The 14,959-nt window shown below is 37.1% G+C and overlaps 2 protein-coding genes across 4 annotated transcripts in view; both read left to right on the top strand.

The window, feature by feature from the left end:
• Window positions 502–1,842, top strand: LOC105173767. Its single transcript, XM_020698053.1, has 2 exons — window positions 502–660; window positions 850–1,842. The coding sequence occupies exons 1-2, from the start codon at window positions 502–504 to the stop codon at window positions 1,840–1,842; spliced, it is 1,152 nt and encodes a 383-aa protein (XP_020553712.1).
• The window catches only part of LOC105173365 (beta-glucosidase 13-like), a 30,036-nt gene continuing 26,452 nt past the window's right edge, over window positions 11,376–14,959 (top strand). For 2 of the 3 annotated variants that reach the window (XM_011095077.2, XM_011095076.2), the window contains exons 1-4: window positions 11,376–11,996; window positions 12,409–12,523; window positions 13,469–13,551; window positions 13,677–13,746. In XM_011095077.2, coding sequence (XP_011093379.1) covers window positions 11,688–11,996; window positions 12,409–12,523; window positions 13,469–13,551; window positions 13,677–13,746 — 577 coding nt within the window. In that variant the 5' untranslated portion in view covers window positions 11,376–11,687. The remainder of the gene's footprint in view (window positions 11,997–12,408; window positions 12,524–13,468; window positions 13,552–13,676; window positions 13,747–14,959) is intronic. The other variant, XM_020697644.1, reaches the window with a different exon arrangement.

The following is a 14,959-nucleotide window of genomic DNA, read 5'->3' as shown; positions in this document are numbered from 1 at the left end:
ACCACCCCTGCAAAAAGACCAAAACACCCTTCATTAAGGGCATTATAGTCATTCCGCGATTAGGATCCGCGTGTTTTGTAGCGGACGGGTCGCAGTTGACTCGAGCCGGATCGCACAGACTGACCGAAGACCCGGATGATGACAACCGTTCAATCAGAACACACACCGATAAGATGAGGCCACGTGGCCTAGTACTTGACGTACAATTGTGTTCTATAAATAGACCCCGATGCGCCATAAATGAGGTAACTGTTGTGCATTAATTGAGCTCGAACTTTGAGATCGCATATATTTCTCTCGATCAACCTAACTTGAGCGTCGGAAGGTCATTGTCGGGGACGTGCCCGACGAGCTCACGATACGTGTTTTATTCTCAAGGAACCCAAAATCTGGTTCGGAAGAGTTAATCCGTCTACAGTGAGATCATCTCAGGAGATCGAATAATTCGACCCGGATCAGTTGGCGCCGTCTGTGGGAAAGATCTGAGAATTCCTTATCATAATGGAGGGTTCATCGAGGAGAAACGCCGGGGAGGAGGAAACACCTAGAAAAGGAACTGGAACAACCATTCAACTAACCCAAGAGGAGCTACAGAGAATGATGGAAGAAGCTAGCCGGAAAGCAATCGTGGAATACGAAAGAAGAACTGCAACTCCGTTGGTAAAAGAAACGGCGAGGAGACAATTGTTCGAGAATGCCGAACCACTGAGAGAATCGAGGGTGCTAGGCGAATAGGAACATCGTAGCAAGCGTCCAGCATCCTCCAATGCCGGCTCTAGCAGCCATGTTCGCGAAAAGAGACGAGAGCCCATAATATCCCGAGCTGAGGTCGAAAGTGTGGGCAAACAGATACATAGCCTGAATAAACAGATTGACGAGCTGAAGAAACGTGGAGAGATAGTTTCGCAAAACAAAAATTCTCCCTTCTGCAACGATATCCTAATTCAAACAGTTGAGCCGGGATTCAGGGTGCCCGACCTGAGGAGATATGACGGAATGAAAGATCCGCAAGAGCATGTTGCTGCGTTTGAAATGGTGATAAACCTGTATGGACAGACAGCTCCAATCATTGCGAAGTTATTCGCGACCACACTTATGGGGAAAGCACAAGAGTGGTTTACAAACTTACCCCGAGGAAGCATTGAAACCTACGAGCAACTCATACAAAAGTTTAACTTCCACTTCGCAAGCAAAAAGAGACAGAAGAGGTCAAACACCCATCTATTCAATATCCGCCAGAGGGACGAGGAGACACTGAAGAACTTCATGGGGAGATTCAATAATGAGACCTTGGAGGTACAAGAATTGAGGATTGATATGCTGGTGAGCATCCTCATCTATGGATTGCGGAAAGGACCCTTCACGTCCGCCCTTGCACGCGACCCGGCCGGCGATGTGGAACAGTTGATGGCGTTAGCGCAGAAATACATAGACGAGGAAGAGATGAACGCGATAAAGGACTTCGAACAAAGAGAACGCGACCATGCGCACAGGCGACCTACAGAGAATCGAGAGGGCAGTAGCAGCAAATCGAAGCAAGAGAAGAAAAAGGAACCAAAATATATCCCAAAATTTCACAACTACACTCCACTGGGGATGTCACGGGAGAAAGCTTTAATGATGGTGGAAAACGCCGATGTCTTGAAATGGCCGAGGCACACAAGATATACCCCGTCCAAAAAGTTCTCCGACAAGTATTGCAGATTTCACCGCGAGAAGGGTCACAACACGGAGGAGTGTTTTCAGTTGAAGGACGAAATTGAAAGACTGGTCAGGCAGGGATACTTTCGAGACCGTGTTCCCCAAAACTGCAGAATCAGTGGGGAAGGAAGTAGAAGTTGATCGAGAAGCCGCGATCGGGATAGAAACCCAGGCCCATCAAAAACCGACAGGGCCCCGATGGGCGGAAACAATGCACCCACCAAGGGTGTCATATTCACGATTGCGGGAGGACCAAGCGCGGGAGATTCGAGCCGAACACGAAAGAGATGTGCTCGAACAACCGGTTCAAACCGAGAGAGGGAGTTCATATTGAAAGTGGAAGAAGAAGAGGCTATCTCTTTCGATAGTTCAGACAGACCGAAGGAGACTGAAGACATGAACGATCCCATGGTCGTTAAACTGGACATCGCAAATTTTATTGTCCACAAGGTGTTGATCGACAGTGGGAGTTCGGCCGACATCATCTGTGAAGACTGGTCGCAAAAAGTCTATATGTGGGGCAGGCAAAAAGTTTTGAACGTTTGAAGTATTTATAGACAAGACGCTCTCGAGATGCGCGCCGCAAAACAAACCGATAAGATGTCAGCATGTGTCTACCCTGATATCCGACGGTTGCGACGGTTCAACTTCCTCAAAGAAACGAACTTGCACTTTGAGAAAGTGAGGGAGTAATGATGAGTATGCACATACCACCCCTGCAAAAAGACCAAACACCCTTCATTAAGGGCATTATAGTCATTCCGCGATTAGGATCCGCGTGTTTTGTAGCGGATGGGTCGTAGTTGACCCGACCCGGATCGCACAGACTGACCAAAGACCCGGATGATGACAACCGTTCGATCAGAACACACACCGATAAGATGAGGCCACGTGGCCTAGTACTTAACGTACAACTGTGTTCTATAAATAGACCCCGATGTGCCATAAATGAGGTAACTGTCGTGCATTAATTGAGCTCGAACTTTGAGATTGCATATATTTCTCTCGATCAACCTAACTTGAGTGTCGGAGGGTCATTGTCGGGGATGTGCCCAACGAGCTCACGGTTCGTGTTTTATTCTCAGGGAACCCAAAATCTGGTTCGAAAGAGTTAATCCATCTACAGTGAGATCGTCTCAGGAGATCGAATAATTCGACCCGGATCACATATCTATAAAATGCTTCTACGTAAGCTAATATCCAGTAGTGTAAGCTAATAGCCTAATACCGAATCCCTACAAAGAATTAGTAAGCAGAGGATTCATATTTTTTGTTTCTTTCGAGACCAGATAAAATATACTTAATGATTGTTTTTATATATTTATAATTTATTTGTTTGTTTTTTTATTTTTCAAGTTTCTATATATATATATACATTAATTAATATAAAAGAGACATGATATGACAATAAACAGTGATTTTTGTCTAAAAAAAATACAACATTAAATATACAATATTTAATATATACATATTTATATATAAAAATATATATAAAAAAGATATGATTAGACAATGAACAGTGATTTTTGTCTCTCAAATCCCAACATCAAACCTACACCACTTATCTTAAAATATTTTAAATTACCTCAAATTACAAATTGAAACATACCATCTATTTTGAACACACACTTACTTATCTCTATTTTTCTCTCTCTATCTCCAAAATCCAAAATAAGACACTCAAAACACATATCCAAACATAAGGCAAGAATTTTAGTCTAGGGGTCTGCTGTCTTCACATATAATGCAGAATGCCTGAATTGCAAAATAACATCAATTATCTATGGCAATACTGTAAATTGAATTTGCTATAAATATCACATACATTTAGGGTCAAATTCATTTTGACACCCTGTCATATATGAAAGTATAAAAAAACCTGCTATGAAAATTTTAATATCAAAAACCACCCGTGTGTTATGAATAAATTATCACACTACCCCCTGGTCAATGATTTTAGTCCCATGGATTTTCTAAAATTTTGCACATTTAGTCCTCATTCATCTCTAATTGCATGCTAAACCCATACTCTCAAAAAATGGTATCAGAACCTATGTTTATTGAAGAAATATAATTAAATTATATTTTGATATTATTTATCCACTATTGGAGGAGACTCTTTGAGAGAGAACCGAACAAAAGTTCGAGTTACAATGATAACAAGGAATATTTCCAAATTCTGGAAATACAAAGATGAGAACAAGAATTGATCCCAAAAGGATTGATACAAAACTTCTCATGCCAGAAGAAGAATAAGAATTGCTGAGAAATTTTGAAGTTCGACAAGTACTTCCTAAAATGCAGTGAGGCATATACACTCCACTGAAGTCCATGGTAGAATCCCAGCCAAGTGAAGCGAAACGAGTAAATTCCTACGTAATTACAGTTGTAAAAATTATGATTAAAGGAACTGACTGGAAAGAGTTCGAGCCGGATACATCGAAGATCTCTCAAGATCTAAGGGTGATCCAAAAGACAGTTCAAGACTATGGACATAGGTTAAATAATATACCTATGAAAATAGAATCTTTGAGCCAGAAGGTAGACGAGGTTCTTAAAATCCTTCCAAATCTACACAAGGATCTTACAGATCTGAAGTCTGAAATTGCAGATCTAAAGCGAAACCAAAGGGAGAACCCTAATACATCAAAATCCAGACAAGAGCGAACCAGGGACGCCCTTGGAACAGTACCTCCTCTACACTAGAAGAGGAAGGTTACGAAGATTCCAAAGCTGAAATCCAGAGAAGATCTGATTATCGCATCTATCAAAGCGGATCTATCAGATCTACAAGAATTGGCAGAATCTTTTTCCCAACTTAGGATTGTAGATTTAGTCAACATCTAAACGAATGAAGTCACTCCAGCACTACCACTGTTGGAGGAAAGTACATGTTTTAATGAACCTCCACAGGATTAACCGATGAGAGAAAGTGCGAATTTCAGCACTAATGCCACTCCAACATTTGTGGGAACTAGACCAAAGGAAAATCCAGGAAGAAATCCAAAGGGAGTGCCTGAAAATATACCTTGGGCAAAGACCATGCTCCAGCCCTTACATCCATACGGCGCTATACTTAACCTGGATATTATCGATTTTCGAAATACCGAGAAGTTGATAGACGAATGGGTTGCCAACCATCAAGATAGCAGCAACTACCCTAGAGCTCGAAAGGAAAACTTCATAAAACTCGTCGAGTTGAGCTTGGAGGGATCTGTGAAGATCGGATGGGACAATACCCCAGAAGATACCAAAGCCAGCATCCTTGTCGGAGATTCGAAAGGCGCAATTGCAGACCGGCTAGGACGACTTATCAAAAAACACTTCATAGGAGATGGATACTTCGAAGGAAGTAGCAGAAAAGGCCAGAGATTATCCACCTTGAACTAAGAAGTATTTGCGTAATAGATGAATATATCTATTGGTTTCGCAAGTATTTCTTCCAGAGTGGAGTAACAATAGAAGTAGCAACCCCAATGTTCTTCGATAAGATATGTAGTCCATGGAGGGAAATGTTGATCGAGTCATACAAAGTACCTGAAGGACAGCTAGATTTAGTGGCACGAAGAATGTCTTTTCTTAAAAACAAACTGAAGGATTGGTGTTATCAAGCATGCATCCAGAAGAACATGAAAAGATTAAGAGGTAAAATCAAAAGGACTCAACCATTATACGATAATCAAGCGAGCCAAGGAAAAGGAGGAAGCAAAATAGTAACTCCTACCCCAAGAGTTCCAGAAGAACCTTTTCCTCGCGGAGATCATGGTGGTCCAAATACAAAGTCGGAACTTACAAATCTGGATGGAGAACAGGACCAACAAGGGCTTCATCCCAAGGATCTAGACGAACAGATGCAAGATCCACCGGAAGAACCCCTACAAGACGAACTTTCAAACGAGCCCGTACCCGAGCCAATGAAAGTTTCAAAGATTGCAATTGTTGGACCTGCGGAGCAAGAGGATATACATCTCCCAATTGCCTACAGAAACGTGGTGAATTACAAAAATTTGATGCCACGGATGACATCTTGGATGCAGTCTACTATGCCGATTTGGTACCCACTTACCAATTCGAAGACTTTTCATCATAGGAAAGTGTCTATGAGGAAGAAGTAGAAATAGATTCTGTTGGATATTCAACCGAGTCAGAATAACTACAACGAAGGTGATAGACTTCAAACCTCCGAAAGCCTGTCAGGATTCTTTTCCAGAATATGGAATTAGAATTGGAGGAATTGGAAAAGTCCTGAACCAAAGAAAGCATCACATAATTTACAAAGTAAGTTCATGTGAGTTTGCTATACCTATGAAACTTACTAGTAATGTGATGGAGATGCAATTAATTCCTAAATAAGAGATTCTTGAAGAATTAAGTAAGCTTCGAGAAGAAGCAGTTGTTACTATGAAATGGATCCATATAGGAACTATTGAAGTAGTAATAAAAGCAACTCTTAAAGAAGGAATTGGTTTAGAAACACATTTATTTATAATGGATAGAAGAAGCAATAACCTAAGAGATGGTTGTCTTGGAACAATGATAGGTAATTTGTATGCAGGAAAATTAATGTTTGACATTCATCCTAGGATTGCATACGACCTAGCAAACCAAGCTTTCTGTAGGGTCTTAACCCTTTATGAAGATTTTAAAAGAAAAGATCTAATAAAAGAAGGAAATAGACCATATTCTATAACTTATAGAATAGTATATGCCCTTTCCAGTACCCATCATTCAGATTTGTTTCTTATGAAAGAGTATATTGAGATTCCCAGAATTTTCAAGGAATTTGTCAAGTTAATGACACCAGATCCTATTAGGATACCTAAAATCGGTGGTGTTGATATCATCATAAAAGATCACCCAGTTTTAGATAGAACACTTAGCTCTAGAATTGAGTTTAGTAGTCATATGTCTTTTCGGAAGATAGGATTACAGGCTATAAAAGAAAGGAGAAAGAGTTATTAAAAGCTTTAACTCCTCAGGAGATTAGGGTAGATAATGTAAAACTTAGATGTCCTGAAGGATGAAAGGAAATACAAGTAAAATTTGACATCACCAAGAAAGAAAATTGTTTACCTTGTGATGACTTATATCATTTGCAGCAACCAATTGTTGGAAAATATGAAGGCTTGTCAGAAATAACAGGCCATGAAATTCTAGTTGAAAGTGTTGCAAGACGATAATATGGGTGTATGACTTTGGCGTTAAGTCTCCCCAAAGATCATAAACCATGGGGAAGAAACGTAATGTAATCGAATTCAGTTTTGATTGTGTTACCATAAAAATTGAATGACAAGTCTCTTTTCTATATGCATATCTGTTGCTATGTTGTGTGATCAATATAAGACAGAATATTTCGCAGCTTATATTGATTCAGGGTTAGGAATTTTTTTGGCAAAGACTGGAGTTTTCCCTAAAGAAGCAAGGAAAACCTTACCCATTATTGCAGGAAGGGATTTTTCACAAAAAATCCTGATACTCAATACGGGAATATGAGAAGTCAAGATCATGACTGGAGGAGCATTTAAATCCCCATGAATTAGGGTAAAAAGACCTCCTATTTACTTTCATGATACAGGTGCCATTATCTTGCTAGGTAACAATTTCATTCAAATATTTGCAAGATATATGCAAGATAATCAAAGGAATTATGTTTACTACTAACTGTGGTAGTGATATACAGGTGTTGCGAAGAGAAAAGGTATTTAAGAGGATAACGCCAATAAATTTTCGCAACAAACGTGGTGATTTTGATGCCAGATTAACTCATCCAAAAATGCAGGATAAGAGAAAATTTGGTAAAGTTCTTTTGTCTTTCAGGCAACAGGGGCTCATAGACAATGATAGCTTCTATAAGGAATTCGAGGAGGAAATTATGGACCTTAAACAAGCACTATTAGAAATGAAATCGCTATATATCAGCGAGGAAAGCAGGCTTTCTCTTGAGAATGTCAAGAGGCTCATCTAGAGGAACTTTTTTGAAAAGCCATTGACATGGTGGGATAGGAACAAGATCAAAGTACTCTAAAGCTCAAGGAAAATGCAAGTACGAGTACGTTCGATACAAACCTATCCAAATGAACATGAAAGACAAGAAGATATACAGATGATTATCAAAGTGCATATCAGTCTTGGACTCATTGAGCCTGGAATCTCTACCTACAGCGGCCCTGGATTTCTGATAAGAAACCATGGTGAGATTAAGAGAGGTAAACCCAGGTTGGTAACTAACTATTAAGGTATTAATAAAATATTATATTTTGATGGTTATTACAATCCTAGTAGAGAACACTTAATTGATTACATTAAAGGGGCCAAAATGTTTTTTAAATTTGATTGCAAATCTGAATTTTATCATATTAAGATAGAGAGTGAATTAAAGAAAGTTACAGCATTCTCCACACCACAGGGACAATATATCTGGAATGTACTTTCAATGGGATTAGCAAAATGCACCCCAGATATCCAAAGAAACATCGATAATCTTTTTAAAGATTGTTGTGAATTCATGTTTTGTCTATATTGACGATATATTGATTGCATCTAAAAATATGAAATAACATATTAAACATCTTGAAATATTTTCTGATGCATGTCATAAAGAAGGTTTCGTACTTTCTGAAAAGAAAGCTACTATTGTTGTCAATAAAATCTAATTTCTAGAATTCTTATTGATGAAACAAGATTGAGTTACAGGACCATATTGTGGAGAAAATCCATAATTTTTTAGACGTACTCAAGGACAAGAAGCATTTGTAGAGCTTCTTGGGAGTTGTTAATTTTGCAGTTATCTTTCTTAAGGATCTTGCAAGATACATGAAGGATTTTGACCACTTTTTTTAAAAAAAATTGTTCAAAGTAGAAATGGCAAGAAATCCGCACAAAAAGAGTTCCTGAGCTGAAATAGGTTTGTAGTAACCTGTCGAAGCTTGCTATATCGCAAGACAGGGATGAATTGGTAGTCTACACAGAAGCCAATGACTACAGATGGGCAGTAGTGCTCATGAAGAAGATAACTACAAGGGAAAAACCTTATAGATACACAAGAGGGTTGTTCTCAGAGCAAGAAGCCAAAATTTGGCATATTAACAAGAAAAAATTCTTTGCGGTTTGAAAGACTTTTAAGAAATAGCGTTTATTTTTACTTGCTAAAGAATTTACTTTAAAAGTTGATAATACTAATGTCAAGATTTTCTTAAAAAATAAATTAGAATCGAAAATAGAGAAAGCTCGTATTATCAGATGGCAAGTTGAATGCCAATATTATTGTTATAATATTATCATTATAAAATCTAATGAAAATATTCTTGCAGATTTCCTGACGAGAGATGGAGGCATTTGAAACAAACTCCATCATGTTGAGACTCAGGCACATCGGGAAAAATCTTGATGAGCATGACAGAAAGTGCAGACAGCTAGCGGTTAATGCCCAAGTTGCCGGACAAATCCAAAGAACTGATCTAGACACTGTCCAGGTCGTAATAAGAAATTCCTTATTAGCATCCACATCGCTATGGAACGACTTACGAGAACCAATTCAGAATGCATCACCGTTAGGGATGACTCACGAGTTGAGGAAGCATGACCTAAACATGCTTTTAGAGTACAGGGCTCTAGACCTGTACCGTTGGATTCGAGTACCAATTGCACAAGGCTATCACTAGACTCTGGTGAAACGGCAATAATTGAATCACACGAAGTGCAAACTCCTATATGTGCAAGTCACCCAACACCTTTGGGGATAAAGAGGGAGAGATTAGCCTTAGGCCAATGACAGACACTTGTAAGGTTAATACTAACGAATTGATATCTTCTTCTGCTTGGTAGGAATATCAGCGAATGTGGGAAAAATTAATTTCTCACAAAGAAGTGAACCCAGGCAAGACCATTATCGAAACATCTGAAAAATATAACAGGGTCTGGATGTTAGAAGGGTTGAAACAAAAGATGTCCGAGAATGGTATGATTTTGGAGCTCTTGCTTCAGTTCATACTATGTCACCAACTTTTTGAAAAATTTCAAAACTTCCGGAATGGATTAGTGGTGCGGTCTTTGATTCATGGAAAAACAACCCCCACCTGAAAAGAAGCGATATTCTGGAGATAAAATTCGTATCAGTTGCTCCAGAAACAACATGAAAGGGGTTTCATCCAACATTTCATTTTATAAAGTTGCAGAGGCTAGAAATGGTAGCTTTTAATAAAATTAAAGCTGCCTCAGCAGAAGCTCGCCTGGTATCAGCTATTAACAAAGACAATATTTCTACCATAAGGGCTTAGAGATTATGGGGTTTGTCTCACGAAGATGGACAAAGTCAAGTATCCGTTCAAGATTTTCTCAAACAAAGTGAATGGATCGTTCCTGTTAAATTCAATGATAGAAAAAAGCACAAAGTTCGCAGAAAGCTTGTTTGAAAAGAAGAGAATGTTAATTTGGAAAATTAAGCTGTCGGCGACCGAAGCAACAAGGATGAAGACATGCAACATGTTGCATGTTGGGCAATGACATAACCATTTATGCCCTTGCTGTGAAAAATAAGAGAAGCCTTTGTTCGGGACAAAAATTCCGATTACACAAAATAAACTAGAACCAGACCAGGACAAGGAAAAAAAAAATTTTTACAAAAAGAAGTAAAAATTAAAAATTGTAAAAAAGCAAGGTAAGGCTATCGGCAGAAAATGACAAAGGCCAACAGTCAGCAAAGTAGGAAAGCTAGCTGGAATCACGTGATCGATAAGCTATTATGACCAATAGTTGAACAAAACGAGGCAATGACGAACGCAGGGACTTCATTTGAAAAAGACAAGATGATGCAATGACATTATCAAGAAACAAGTTTGGAGTCCGAATTTGAAGTCCGTGGATGCCTATAAATAAAGATGCAACGAAGCAGAGGGGATTATCAGAAAACTTATCCTACTCTTCAAAGCATAGAATTCTTGAGTCTTTTCAATAATTTATTTTAATATTTCAATTTATGGGGGTTTCCCCAACAAGTCAAGTCCTCTATGATATGAGAGGCTAAACAGTTCGGAGGAATATTATCTATGTAATATTTTCTATATTTTTTCAATAAAGGTAAGGCTTCTATTCAATTTGTTATCCAAATTTCTATTAAGTCTCTGTATCGGAGTATCTTGTACTCCCTAAGGTAGGAAACGAAATAGGGTTGTACTGTTTCGTTTCTGAAGGTGCCAAGTACCTGCGAACTATCTGTTACGGTAGTGTGGTTGGAGGAAGTCCGTAGAACCGATGACTTGGAATACCCGAAAACAAGATAATCGAAAAAAGGTACAAACTTATGAGGGTTTAATTTATTTCGGAAGCATGTTGAATTTTTGAGCATTAAGGGCTGATTATTAAAGATAAAAGACCAAATACTGCTAAAATTTTGAAAAACTTTGGACCATAGGTGTACTTTCATAGCCTACTCGCCGTCAAAACGCGTGTCGTCCAATTTCTATGCATAGCGGATCTTTTTAGCATTATTTTATATCATAAGAAAGATAATTGATAATTTAATTTTAACAAGGGGTTTTTTAAACATTTTCATCAATAGAGGTTTCTGGATTTTTCTCCATACATTTAGTTGTAAGAGATTTTAAAATATAACACTGACCGCATGGCACTCTCTCTCTTTGAATTAAAGAGCTCTCTTTATCACTACTGTACATGTGTCTTGTTGGGGGTGTAAATGTGCGAAATCATGTCTGTTTCGAAGAGCAAGTGTCTTGTTGGGGGTGTAAATGTTCGAAGAGCAAGTGTCTTGTTGGGGGTGTAAATGTGCGAAATCATGTCTGTTTCAAAGATCAAGTGTCTTGTTGGGGGTGTAAATGTGCGAAATCATGTCTGTTTCAAAGATCAAGTGTCTTGTTGGGGGTGTAAATGTGTGTAATCATTGCCGTTTCAAAGAGCAAGTGTCTTGTTGGGGGTGTATATGTGTGGAATCGTTGCTGTTTCAAAGAGCAAGTGTCTTGTTGGGGGTGTAAATGTGTGAAATGATGTCTGTTTCAAAGAGCAACAATGAGAATGATCAGAGTTGCGTCAATCCTCTCCTACAGTCTCCCAAGAAACCACAGTCTTCTTCCTCCTCAAAATTCAAGAATCCAAGATTCTTCATTTTCTTCATCTTCGTGTTCGGTTCTCTGTGCACGTTGAAGATTCCTAATTTTTCACAAAACCCGTCTTGTGTGTCTCAAGAAAACTCGTCAATTTCAAGTGAAAAAGATGGCGAAATTGGTCCGAACTCGACACTATCCAAGTATCTCCCTTCTCGTCTCCAAAACCTTCTATGCAAGGTATATCTCATCATTACTATCCACCAATCTAAAACAAAATCGATACAGAAAATTAAATTTTGGCAATGATTAATGAAAATTTATCATAATTTCACCTATAATTAGAATATTTATTATAATTTCTAGCTGTGGCCACCTTCTCTTACACAACCCTTTGCATATGCGAGTAAATTAGTACACCACACTTTTCACTAATTTTAACTAAAGCCCTTAGTTATTACTAGAAGTACTATTTCTTTTACTGCTTTGGGAGTGCAACTTTTACTGTACTTTGATTTCATTATTGTAATTAAAGAAAATAATATTTTATTCTGCAAAACAAAAAAAATTAATAAAAGGGGTTATCAGTACATGTCGAGCTTTCCTTAATGGCTATATATTCTTCAAATGTTGCATCTATTTCAACTTGTAGTTGGGTTTACATGGTAACAAGGTCACAGACAGAATGACGAGAAAGGGAACTTATCTGAGAATGGAGAAGGATGTGCAAAATGTTGACACTGATCGCATTCAGCGTCAAGAAAAAGGTAAACATTTTCAAATAAATACAATCTTTACTTAAAAGGAATAAATAAAATATATTCTATTATATATCAAATTTCATGTCAATATTGATTGAAATTAATTTTTAAAGAAAGGTTAATTTGGAACTTTTCTAACTAAATTATTTGGTCCAACGGTCGATGTGGGTAGAAAATTAATTTAATTCGTGCAATGAAATCTCAGTTGGACCCTTTTAATTGTAATTAATTTTGTACTGAAAACAACTTTTTTAATTAGTCTCATATTCTAGGGTCAGTATAGCTTTGGCTTAAATGCAATTTACCTCCTATGATATGTGAAACAAGCAAAAATATCTTGTGAAGAAAAAAAGAATTATCGAATTACTCTTCTATATTTTTGGAAAATGAAGCAAATTCTAGGGGGAATAATTTGCTTTATTTTTCAAAACATGCTTCATTTTCCAGAACACGGGAGCAATTTACTATTTTTTTAAAGAATTTTTTTGCTAGTTTCTCATATTACAGGGATATAGGGGAATAATTTGCTTCATTTTTCAAAATACTAGAGCAATTTGCTACTTTTTTGAAGAACTTTTTTGCTAGTTTCTCATATTATAGGGATAATAAATTGCATTAGATAGGGGGAATAGTTTGTTTCATTTTTCAAAACATTAGAGGAATTTGCTCCTTTTTTTAAGAATTTTTTTGCTGGTTTCTCATATTACAGGGATAATAAATTGCATTAGATAGGGGGAATAATTTGCTTCATTTTTTAAAACACGAGAGCAATTTGCTACTTTTTATAAGAATTTTTTTGTTAGTTTTTCATATTACAAGGATAATAAATTACATTTTATTATAATTTTGGCCGGATTAATTATGGGATTCTTTTTAATGATGGAGGACGGAAAATCCATTGCATCTACGTTGTGTTGTTTTCAATTGATTTTCTCATATTTGCAAGCATAGGGCTCGGATTAAGCAACGACCATTTCAATCGTAGTGAGTTTCCACCTGGATTTTTGTTCGGAGCTGCTTCGTCTGCATATCAAGTATACCGATCATTTTTTGACTTACATTTACTTTACGTTTAATAAAATTCAGTTTTCTTTATATTCATGCTTGCTTTATATTTATCTATTCATCTGTTTAATTAGAGTGGTTAATTTTTTCATAGTACGAGGGTGCCGCATTTGAAGGTGGTAAAGGACCAAGTATATGGGACACTTTCACCCACAATTTTTCAGGTGATTTTTTATTTTGATGTCTTTTTTTATTATTAGTATTATGTGGATTCAATAAATATATATAATTAGTAACAGTAACAAATTCAATAACTCACACAAAGTGAGATATATACTTACATATTTAGAGAAACTCGAATTTATGATTTGGAACGTGTTCATGAAACCTCAATTCTAATCTTAACCACTAGATTAAGACATAAAATGTTACAAGTTTATGTTTATGTACGACTCACTAAAAAAATGTATCATGGCCATGGTAGGAGATCGGACGGGATCCTCTAGTTCCATTCCGTGCGACATCTCTTACTCCATTCATGAATGAACGCCACGTGGCATCACCAATGGAAGGAGGTCATGACTGAAGAAAGATTATCAATCCAAAAGCAACACAAAAAAATGGGGAACTTAGGGCAAAATCGTGGTTTGGTGCCATTACGAAATGTTAGTTTTGCTTTTGGTACAACATATTTTGCAAGTTTGGGTTTTGGTATCATTAAACCAAAAAATAAGCATTTTTTGTACCAACTTAACAGCAAAGTTCATGTGCCGTGCACATGGGCCTTAACGGCCGTCAACCCCACAATTTTGGTGGAAAAAATCACGTGAATATGAGAAAAAGGAGAAAAAATTAGTCTTCCAACATTCCATAGTGTTTTGGTACCATTAAATCTAAAAATAATTCTTTTTATTCCATGTGCAGGGCCCACCAAAGTAAGTTTTTAATTTAATTCCAATTAACATTTTTTCTCTTTTTCTTATTTTTTCTTATTGCATCAATTTGGTTTCTAATCTTTCAATGTTATTCAAATTCGAAAAATCATAGACCATCTTCTTCCATATGAATATTTATTTCTTAGTGAAATAATTTTGTGAATGTTTCTCTATCAAAATATTAACACTAAATATATGAAAAAAAATGTAAGGAACTCCCTTGTGATATCGTAAATGAACAAATTACCCCCTTATGAAAAAACAAATAGCGACTTACCTCCCTATATTTTTTAATACACAATAATTTACCCTCCTATGATTTTTAAAATGAAGCAATTTACCTCCCTTTTATTTGTTATAATTTATCATTTTAAAAAGTATAGAGGGGTAAATTGCTATAATTTTTTCAATAGGGGGGTAATGTGTCAAGAAGAAAGAATTGCAAGAAAAGTACTTCATTCTTATTCAATCTCACTCTACTCAAATGATACAGAGTCTGCTG

Source organism: Sesamum indicum, linkage group LG11 (assembly GCF_000512975.1).
Source record: "Sesamum indicum cultivar Zhongzhi No. 13 linkage group LG11, S_indicum_v1.0, whole genome shotgun sequence".
Lineage (NCBI taxonomy): Eukaryota > Viridiplantae > Streptophyta > Magnoliopsida > Lamiales > Pedaliaceae > Sesamum > Sesamum indicum.
Note: the sequence above shows the minus strand (reverse complement) of the source record. Positions and strands in the feature narration are given on the sequence as shown.

Excerpts from the sequence above, each read along its gene's own strand:
- LOC105173767 (XM_020698053.1), top strand. The coding sequence starts at position 502 with ATGGAGGGTTCATCGAGGAGAAACGCCGGGGAGGAGGAAACACCTAGA. Across the intron at positions 661-849 it reads GAAGAACTGCAACTCCGTTG|ATACATAGCCTGAATAAACA; the intron begins GTAAAAGAAACG and ends GTGGGCAAACAG.